The sequence below is a fragment of the Triticum aestivum genome, chromosome 5B, assembly GCF_018294505.1.
Source record: "Triticum aestivum cultivar Chinese Spring chromosome 5B, IWGSC CS RefSeq v2.1, whole genome shotgun sequence".
In the NCBI taxonomy this organism is placed as follows: Eukaryota; Viridiplantae; Streptophyta; class Magnoliopsida; order Poales; family Poaceae; genus Triticum; species Triticum aestivum.
In genome coordinates, this window is record NC_057807.1 from 360,257,376 (window position 1) to 360,268,626 (window position 11,251).

Consider the following 11,251-nt stretch of genomic DNA (forward strand, 5'->3'; position numbering starts at 1 on the left):
TAGCAATCGCCAACCATCCTGCCTCAGATTCGAGTTTCTTCGCTTCGGCCTTCCCGATCACTACTGGGTCCAATTCCTCGTCCAGGAGTTCCATACCTCTAAGCATCTCCTCCAGATTGATCTTAACTGACTGCCTCATCTTCGAGGAAGAGCCCTTCTCCGCCATGGCTGGGTCCTCGCTTGTATCTCCCCTCGTGGCCTCCTGGGAAGCCGCGATTCGGTATCGATCAGATGACAGCGATCCCACCGGCGGTCAGAAAATCGCCAGCGGCGCCGCCGCAGACCCTAATCGTGAGGGTAGGTGTCAGGTACAATCCAAATCAACTGAAAATGGAACAGGAAGTGAACAAAGCCCGGCCCAGTAAAATCCGTAGGTACCAAAACCAGCCCTACAGGCCCATCACCTGCCTGCCTACCCCCTCCCCTTCTCCGTCTCGTCTTTCTATCCAATCCCATCTCCTTCCCTCCCAGGGCGGTCTGCCTCGCCCGCGACCACCTCGCCGCCGCATCCCTCTCAACCGCCGCCGGCGTCGGAGATGCAGGCGACGGCCGCATCCTTCCTCGCCCGCCCCCTCCCGTGGCCCCGTCGGTGAGCACAGCCTTAAACCCCCTGACTCCTTGATCCAGGTCTCTTTCTTTTCTGGCGTTCTGACTAGGCCCCGTGCCTGTGATTCTGTTGGGTGCAGCATTGGCAGGAGCACGTATGGGGCGGTGGCGGTGCACGGAGGCGTCTCGCCGCTGCCACCGCGGCTGCGGGGGGTACGGTGCTCCATGAGCCTCTCTATCGGCGCCGGTTCGAGCGACATCGGAGACAACGGATTCAGCTACCGTAAGAGAGCTATTCAAACCCTAGCTCCCATGTGAATGTATTCGCTGATTTATTTTCGTAGGATAGGATTGGATACTGTAGGTATCTGCACAGAAAAAAAAAGAGGATGCCATGGTACTGTAGGTGGCCTTTGCGTCGCTGGTGCACGAGGCAAGGAATAATATGTGTGTGCTGTGCACAATCGAGTTGGCTTTCTGTTGATTAATAACCGGCAATGTTAATTGGTGGTAACCTTAGCATAAGTTGCATTGTGATCGCGAGGAAGTGTGGAGTTGCAACAATAGGCAAACGATGCAGATTTAGAGGAATGTTTATTGATTAGAAGCTTTTTACTACATAATTTAGAGAGGAGAGATTCATATGCATTATGGGGACAATTTAGAGTCACTGGGAAAGAATATCAGTGACGAACACAGAATGCAGTTGCTGGTTCAGTACTATATCTTTGTTATCTTGTGGATCGATCAAACTAATGGACCCATGTTTTTCTCGCAGTGTGCAGTTGGCTGAAATAGAAGTTAGTATTCTAGTAACAGAGAACTAAATGATTTGTTTCTATTTCATTGTTGACTTGCTGCCGTATACAACTATACATAATTGCATACTGTCACCAACCGCGGACTTGGGATTTATTACAATTTATGAAGTCCCGATAAACCTGTTTTATAATCATCATCAATAACAAAACTAAATACAGTCTGCAGCTCTGCTCGCAAGTAATATTTTCTTCTTGAATGTTGACATGAAAAGCAAATTTGTAGGTAGAAAACTTTCATCCGTTTAGCTGTTATAGCTTGTGTCGATTTGTATTTAGCTGTTTCCACAGTTCTTCTTGCAACTCTCAGTTGTTATTGTCATTGATAAGAATGCCCAGAGTCATATGCTCCATCCTTTGTGTTTATCTGAGGACCTTATGAGCAAAGTGTATGTGTATCTCTGCAGAGTATGCTCCGGTCTTCCGAAGATACCGTGAGCGGGATCCCTACAAGCTTCTTGGTGTTGACCGTGATGCATCTGAAGAAGAGATCAGAAGTGCAAAAGACTTCCTAGTTCAACAGTATGCTGGTCACGAAGCAAGTGAAGAAGCTATTGAAGGTGCTTATGAAAAGATAATAATGAAGAGCTACCAGCATAGGAAGAAAACGAAAATTAATCTGAAAACCAAGCTTTTAAAGCGAGTCGAGGAATCCCCGTCATGGGTAAAGGCATTTCTTGGATACTTTGAGGTGCCATCAATGGATATTATTTCCAAAAGATTGTTCTTTTTTGCTTTCATCGCTGGATGGAGCATAGCAACTTCTGCTGAGAATGGACCTGCATTCCAGGTATATGCTTTGATTATCCTGACCTTTGAAAGGTCTGTCTTTTCTTGTTTGATGACATGTTTCAGTCCTGTAGTTGCCTGTGGAGATTAACCTAAAAAAATGACACGTAACTTGTTGATTTCACAAAGGACCAAGTTGAGTGCCATTAAGTTCTAACCAATGACCAGCTATAAACTCACAATCCACAATGCTTGCCCTGTGCATCTGTCTACCCTTATTTCTGTATGACAGCTGAGAATTCAATAACAATGGGAATGCAAGGCCTGATAAGTCCTAGTCTTGGATATTTACTTATTAGAAGTTAGAAGAGCTTCCCAGCTTAGGGATCACTGTATTGACATGTAGTTTACCTTCTGCAGCTCGCAATATCACTCTTCTCGTGCATATACTTCCTTAATGACAAGATGAAGAACCTTCTGAGAGCATCAACTACTGGGTTAGCAAAATTTCTTCAGCCAATGCCTTGACTTTTTATCCATAGCATGTTTGCTCATGCACGTGTTCTTCCAGGTTTGGAGTACTTGTTGGTGGCTGGATTGTTGGTTCTATGTTGGTCCCTCTTATCCCAACATTTATCATCCCACCTACATGGTCGCTTGAGCTTCTTACCTCCTTGGTTGCATATGTTTTCTTGTTTCTGGGGAGCACTTACCTCAAATGAAGGAACATCAATCTTGTAACCGTAAATTGTAGTATTGTTTGGAAAATTTTGGCAGTTACTGAAATCTCTACAATTGCATGTACCGGCAATGTTGTTGAATCCTTCGTCCTTCGTTCAGCTCAGGGTAGAGACAACCGGCGAAGCCAGGTGCTTTGTTTACACCAGTTGTCCACTCATTTGTTTAATTAATTGTCCATATAGGGGGCTGTTCTTTGCCTCGCTGGTCCAAGTGAATCGCTGTATGGATCACCTGCTGAAGCTTAGGCACAGTACCAATTCAGATTGTTAACTCATACGGAATGTACTATTTACATATTGATATTGATGTGGAAATGATGTAGCGAAATCTTTGCATCTTACGTAATGCTGTTGCAACTTGCAAGAAGCATCAAACAATCACAAATGTTATGGCAAGTTGGGTACACCGTTTGGAATTTTGATGTTAGATTTCCTCCAGCATGGTTTCAAAACTGTTGGGTACACTGTTTGGAATTTTGAAAACATTATTTTGATAATATTGCGACATAACTCTTGACCTATTGATGAGTAAGCTAAGTATTTGTATACCCGCTAAGATGAAAAATAAGATGGGCATCATATGTTATAATTCTAGATAGGTACATCCCAAATTACTGCCTAAAGTTGATCTGGACTTGCTGCGGTTGCGCCCTATACCGAGGAGAGTGAAGCCCTGAGCTTGAGACGGGGAAGCCTTTGACTTGCCGCTGGTTCAGGAAGGGGCCTTTTTCATTTTGATACCGTTTGAGAAATGTTAGTTTGATGATTTCGAAGAGGACCGCTCTCCTTGCCGTCATGTGTATACGAAACCAGTTGGAGTGTGCTCCATTCGATGCCACTGCTAGGAGTTTTGTAGTTAAAACTTGTTGTATTTATTTATTTTTGTGTTTTAATGCTTGTTGATGCAGTCCTTGAGAAGTAATTGGGACTCTAAACAATTACTCCAATTATGATCTTCCAATTCACCACTAAATATACTTCACATGAAGCTCTTGATGTTTTTTTATCAAACATATTAGGCCTTGTTTGGTTCATAAGTCCTAGGACTTTTTCTAGTCCCAACTAAAAAGTTCCTCCATGTTTGTTTCCAGAGACTAAAAAGTCCCTAGTCCCTTCCTAGAGGTTATTAAATGACCATGTTGCCCCTAGTATATAGAAAAATAACAATCAAACAACACCATGGGGTGGCGGACCAATGGATGCATGGAGGGGGCATTGTTGAAAAAGTCTCCAAAAGTCCCCAAAAAGACTCTCCTTGAGAGTCTTCTTCATTTAGTCTCAAATGCCTAGTTTAGTCCCTAAAAAGTCCCTCCCGTTTGGTTAAAAAAGTTTCTAAGAGGGACTTTTTCTAATCCCTACATAAAAAAGTCCTTGAAAACAAACACCCCCTTAGAGTGGTATATATAGTTGTCTTGCTCTATGTGCAACTTCAGCGCACCATCGACATGTGCGGTGTGGAGCACTGGATTATATATTATTTGTTCCTTCAACGTTTTCTTGTAATGCTGATGTTTGATTAATATAGATCCCAGGCCCATTTTTCTTTTCTCTATAAAAAAGTATACTTGGTGAACTTGCGCTGCGGGCTGCCCACTCACTACACACGACCTGACAGTTCGGAGCTGCACAAATTTGAAAATATAGCCACAACAAAAGAGAAAACAGCACTAGCCTAGGCTTTCCACATAAATACTCAATTGAACATACTACAATGATTCTACACCGCGAATACAAACGTTCAAACAAGATTCGGGCATAAGTTGGTAAGCTTTTGACAAATGACAAGAGAAGGAAAAAACCATATCTGCAATTTTCATAGGAAAACCAAGGAAAGACTTGATGGAGAAAAAAGCACCACTCCCAAAGCTTAATTAGGTACACATTTGTACCTACAGTGTACAGAATGCAGAGATTGGCCCTTCTAGTTACCACTAAAAGGGACCATTAGACTAGAATGAGTCATAACCGTCACTATATTCAGATCAGAGACCCATTTCTATTAGTGCCAGGAAAAAGACGGCCGGCACTTGAACGACGCAAATTTCTACTCCAGAGTCAGAATCGTCATCAAGAAGCCAGTGGACCAGAGGTAGCCAAAAATTTGCTAAAATTTTCATCTTACAGAAGGTAATGAAGGGTTCGATGGTAGTATCAAACCGTTGCAGCTACAGCAAGAACAGCACAAAAGAAAGATGACACTTCCTACTGAACCACAAACATTTGGAATACTTAACCACCAACTGGGATCTCTCTTCACAACTTTTGGCAAGCTTAACAGAATGCTTTGTCTCAATTAATAGGAATCGTCATCCAGGATCTTTCTCTTCCTTCATATATATAGATCATGTCATTATATGAACTTGATATGATTAGCACAAAAAATATTACCATATCAATCATGTTTCCAGCAAACATAATGAATCGACAAAAAAAAACTATGTGTCCAAGAAAAATTTGTCCACATTTCAGGTAATTACAAACATACCGCAAAAAAGAAAAACAATTGACATGTGCCTTTGCAGGGATACAGAAAGAGATAAAATTAAGCTATAAGGTATTTTCAATAGGGTGACATCAACCTTCTCTTGGTTTTTTATGGAGAAGGAAAAGGAAGAGTTCCTTCTCTTAGCTAAGAGATGATATCCTTAGTGTGTAAGGAAAGGCTATTTTCTCCATTGTACCATATGCCTTCTGTTAGTCACAAGTTTTCTAATGGTAGCTCATTGTATAATATGGTTGTGTCTCTAAGGCCTTGTACAATGGAAGGTGCTTAGAGAGATGCTTAGAAAAATAAACCGGGTTTTTCTGAAGCACCGGTGCCTATTTCTACAGGAGAGACGCTTAGTTAAGCGTCTATCCTGTATAAATAAGCACCGATGCTTAAGAAAAGTCTGGTTTATTTCTCTAAGCACCTCTCCTAAGCACCTCCCATTGCACAAGGCCTAAGTGGGCTTGTTTTCTCTACTGCTGGAGATGCCCTAAGCATATTATACAACCACATACACAAATGTAAGTGCAAACTTACTCAAAAGATTTGAAAACGTATTAGCAAGGATGACATGTAAGAAATCTACAGTAGCAAAAGATAAAAACACTACATAATTGCTGGTGCCCCACAGGTTCCATACTAATCCACCTTTCAATACTTCGAAATACATGAACGGTTGATGCTAACATATGTGAATAGAGTTCTGAGTTGCGACCGCCTTCATGTAGGAATGGAGCTGTGCTACCTGGTTTATGATTTGTCTTCAGCTTAGAACTCCTCTGGTTGGTAGAGTCCATTAGCAAGACAAAGGTGTCACGTGAAACAGTGGATGCGTTTGACGGCATTATTGCTGATAGCAGGCACAATCACTAAAACTACATCATGATTTACCATTCAAGCTATTCCTGTATTAACAATGTATTCCTTTTTTTTCATAACATAGTGGCTATTTTGACCTTTCGTTTATTCTACAATACCTGACATACAGATATGAGTATCGTGGGGAAATAAAGGCGAACATCAAAGAAAGTACATCAAAAGTTAATAATTTGATTTTGGCACCATCGAAATGAAGCTCACGGATTTCAATATCCAACACATCAACGACCATCAAAAGTAAGTTTTTACTTCAAGTTAAATGCAGAAAGGAATAGTATGCAAGATGGCACCATGAGACTCTACTTCAATTTAAATGCAGAACAAAGTATGCAAGGTGGAGACAACCCCAGGTCTCCACTTCACTAACATGTTGATTTTATTTTTTATTTTTATCAAAGTAACCAAATATGTTAATAGTCGAAATCATTTCAATGAAGACAGGACAAATAATTAGGTGAGATGCAAATACCTGGAAACACTCATGGGGAACTTGACGGCAAGAAAACTGTTGAGATTACAACACTTGACTTCATACATGTCGGCGTCTTCTCCGAAGCAGTCTTCATGTCTCATATACGGATGAGTTGACAGCAGTGTCTTGGCATTCAAATCAACAGTAACCACCGAAACCTTGTCATAGCCACCATCCGTGCGCTCAGAGTCAGAGTAGAGAAAATGTACCACATGGGCCTCCTTTTTAGAGCAACAGGAGGGGGCAAAGCCCTCCCGGTTCCATATATATATGAAACCACAAGGTTCACAAAAGAGAAAAAACATAAATTCTGGTTACGCACTACACGCCGCGGGATGAAGGAAAGACCAACATGCCACTACGCAGCAGCTGAAAACATCCCAATTTTGCTCTAAAAGCATGAGCAAAGGGGAAACCGGAAACTATCCCTATTACAGAGCACTGTCCCCTACTTTATCAGAACTCCGATTTGACTGGAGACTTAAGCGGCAGAGATCATCTTCTCCGGTTCTGCTGTCTTGAACCTGGCCTTCTTCAAAGGGGAAGGTTCAGGGGATGGCGGCAGCAGCAGCAGCTCCAGCGGGGTTGTCGGGCTGAGCACGGACAGCTTCTTGCTCCCAGCAGGTGGAGGGCTCCTCGATGCATCAGCTTCACCCAGGGAGAGCATGTCAAGCACCCACGAAGGGTCCAGGCGTGTCACCCCATCGATAGCTGGAAGGGGTTCTTGAGCTTCTCCGAGACCCACTGGACGAATGCCTCGATCTGGGGGAGGTAATCCTTTTTGAACATGATCATCCATTTCTTGATCATCACGAGGATACGTCTCCAAACCTGCTTAATATCAGACCAGACAGCATTTTTAAACACATGTGCATTTCTAGTTTTCCAAATGCCCCACAATATACAAGCGCAGATGGAATTCAAAGCACATTGTTTCTTGCTAGCAGGCCAAAATCTTGCTACAGAAAGGTAGTCTTGCCCTACAGGAATTTTAAAGAAAGCAGACTCATCTTTCCAGATGCTTTTAGCTACAGCACACCCAAAAAAGAGGTGGTCAATGCTCTCATTGTCAGTGCAAAACTCACAGATCAAAGGTTTCCCCATGTTTCTCTTATCCAAATTATCTCTGGTCATTAATTTGTGGTGAGCCAGTAGCAAGAGAAAAATTTGCACTCTGGGTGGGAACACAATGGACCAGACAGAAGGTATGTAAATGGGCTGGACCCTCCTGAAGTTAATGATGCTGTACAAGGAGGTAGTAGTATACACTCCCTTAGAGTCATATTGCCAAATGAGCGCATCATCATCCCCATTATAAGAGACACTACGAAGGATCTGCTCAATGCACATCCAGGAATCTAGCATTTTATCAGTAAAAGTCCTCCTAAAGGTCAGTTTAATGGTGTTACCGTCCCATATATCAGAGAGGGTAACACATTGCTGATCACAGATGGTGTAAAGCTGCCAGAATTGGACAGAAAGGGGGGAGGTACCAAACCAGGTATCTTCCCAGAAGTTAATTTTCTTCCCATCACCTACCTGCCATCTATATCCAAATTTCAGGGCTTTACAAGCCCAGAGCACTCCTTGCCAGAATTTAGATGGGTTAGGAGTTTTACTAGCAAAGATATTTGGGGAGTTTCAGAATATTGAAGTCATAGTCAGTGCGAAGAGAAGGCAACACTTGATCTGATCGCATAAAAGCATCCATGACCCACTGCATGCCTCCGTTCTCTGTTATCTGCAAACTGTGGGAGGTTATGGTGTAGCCAGAATCGGATGCGCCGACAAGCTTTCCATCATCACGGTCGACACGAACAAACTTGAGCTGACGGCCTTCATCGGTGACTGACACCCCGCGGTACATTCGTAAGTATCCTCTATTCCCCGGTGGATGGCGAGAGCGACCCTGATTAGGTAAATCAAGGTAAGAGACCTTGGGCCTTTCTTCGAACACATCAAAGAATAGTGAGATACCTCCCATGCAGTAATCAACCCAGCAGATATAATTCTTGAAGGATATCACCGTATCATCTGACCAAAGAGAGATATCCAGTTTTTCATGGTCGGGATGGAGGATCGGTAGCCGCTTAACCTCCCACTTGGCACCGTCGCCTCTACCATCGGTGGTGAGCACAAGGAGTCCAGCTTCCCACATGCCGCTGTCTGAGATTGGAATAATTTGGTCCAGCTGCGCCACAGCCAACACTTGTTCATCGCGGCACAAGAAACCAACACCTTGCGGGAAAGCAGGTGCTGCATGGCAATCTCCCGCCCGCCCACCATAAATCGGATGAGCAGGTCGGTGCACGCCGGAAGCCTTCTGAGCAGCGGCGGCTGGTCCGGTGAGGCGACTCTGCAGACGAAGAGATCCTGATGGCACATCAGGGCGCCCGACGACTTGCCCGGCTTTGCAAGGTCGGTGATCATGAACAGAAGGTGGTCGCTGTGGGCCGCCACGAGGTCGCAGGCGATGGCCGGATCCGTGCCGCTCGGAAACAGCACGTAGAGGCGGGAGGTGCCCGGGGGATCGGCGAGGCAGAGCGCGACGCCGAAGTCGACGCCCTGGGAGGTGGTGCCTTGGGCCCTCAGGGGCCGGTAGCCCTTCTCCGGCAAGGATGTGTTGGCGTCCCTGCGAAGCGATCTAGCAGCACCCAGTCGGGGATGACGGCGGCCATGGCGCGGGAACGATCAAAGGGGATCCCCATGTGGGTTACGTGACTCCCATATGCCACCGCTGCAGTTAAAACATGAGGTTGAGGCGGTGGGCTGCCGCTCGTGCTCACTGGGTAAGGCGGTGGCCTGGTGGCAGAGTGGTAACTCGTGGGCTAGGTCACAGTGGCGGCTTCAGGAATTTGCAACCGGGTATTCATGTGTATTATTTTGCTAAAATCATTGTTGTTTTTTGAAAATTGTCACTCTTTTGTCAAAATCAACATTGTTTTGTAAAAATCATGGGTATTCACATGAAGACCCAAGAATAACCTTAGCGCCGCCCCTGCTGGGTCAGGTCTAAAGCCTTTATGATAGGAATTTTATAGCAATAAGAAAATCATAGGAAATGAGATGACATGCATGTCAATTTTTGTAGAGAAAGAGATGTCATTTGATGCATAAGATAGAATTTTTTCCATTGAGTCCAGGCTAATTTTTTTTCTCTAAAATGTGAAGGATTGATTCCCATCCTACATAGCAATAGGAATCCATTCCTACAAACCAAAGGGCTTCAAAGGAATGTTTTCTTTGCAAATCCTATCTTATGAAATTCCTACAAATCAAAGGAGACCTAAATGATTAAACGAGAAAATGAATCGGAGCCTCACGGCCTAGTTAAAACAACATAATGTTAAGGCTAGCGAGCCCAGGCCCCAGGCCACGAGAGTATTTCTTGTGTACATGCTGAACATTTTTTTGATACATGTTGACATTTTTTAAATATGTGATAGATATTTTTTTAAACATTCTTGAACATTTTTTAGAATATATATTAAACATCTTTCAAATCCATGTTAAATATATTTTTAATACGTATTAAAGATTTTTTAATGCACACTGATTTTTTTTCAAACACATGCTGAAAGAATTTTTAAATAAATGTTTGATTTTTTAATACACGTTAAACAATTGAAATACATGTTGAACTTTTTTTAAAATACACAATATTGTTTTAATACTCCTATATGTGAAACATTTTTTATACACCTTGAGCATTTCTTTTTGAAAATACACGTTCAGTATTTTTTTAGTAAATTTTATATAGGATAAATATTTTTTTGATACACCTAAAACATTTTTAAAATGGGAAACATTATGAATTTTTTTACAAATACACGCTCAACATTTTTTGAATACATGCTAAACATCCTTTGAATAGTAAATGTTGAACACTTTTATATATATTGAAACATTTTCAGATGCATGTTGAACATTTTTTTTCAGATACGCGCTGAACATTGTTTTTTAATACTCATTGTACATTTTTGTAGACACGTTACACATTTTTCTGGCACATGTTGAATATTTTTTATATACACGATGAATATTTTTTTAAATGCATGTTTCAACATATATTTTTTATACATCTGAAGTATTTTGTGCGTACATTGGCCATTTTTTAATATATGTGACATATTATTTAAAAATTATCTGAACAATATTTTTACACTGCATGGACATTTTTTTAATGTGTGATAACGATTTAAAATTTCTAAGCACATTAACTATTATAATATATGTATTTATAATATATCAAAGTATAAACAAAAGAAAAAATGAATAATAAAAAGAAAGAACATGACCGCATAAGTTACAGCCTGATCGCAGGAGGTTGAACGGAATACAAAACCTATTAATGGGCCGGCCCTCGCCAGAAGAAAGTGTAGGCGAGTCGGATGTACAACTTGCAAGAAGCGAGGTATAGCCCTCTGATGTGACACCATCTAGTTGCTCAAAAAAGTGACACCATCTACTGATTTTCATTGTTGAGGAAATCGTTAACTGGTAGCTACTCGGTTGGCTGGTGAGTAGGGGATTAATCAGCTAATCGGCAAGTTAATCGGCCATTTAATCAATTAATCAG

At 42.3% G+C, this 11,251-nt stretch overlaps 1 protein-coding gene across 1 annotated transcript; it reads left to right on the top strand.

Annotated features, from left to right (window-relative positions):
• The first annotated feature begins 396 nt into the window (after positions 1–396).
• Positions 397–2,932, top strand: LOC123111857 (protein CHAPERONE-LIKE PROTEIN OF POR1, chloroplastic). The gene is made up of 5 exons (XM_044532743.1): positions 397–589; positions 687–829; positions 1,772–2,154; positions 2,514–2,590; positions 2,665–2,932. The coding sequence occupies exons 1-5, from the start codon at positions 537–539 to the stop codon at positions 2,813–2,815; spliced, it is 807 nt and encodes a 268-aa protein (XP_044388678.1). The 5' UTR covers positions 397–536; the 3' UTR covers positions 2,816–2,932.
• The last annotated feature ends 8,319 nt before the right edge of the window (positions 2,933–11,251 follow it).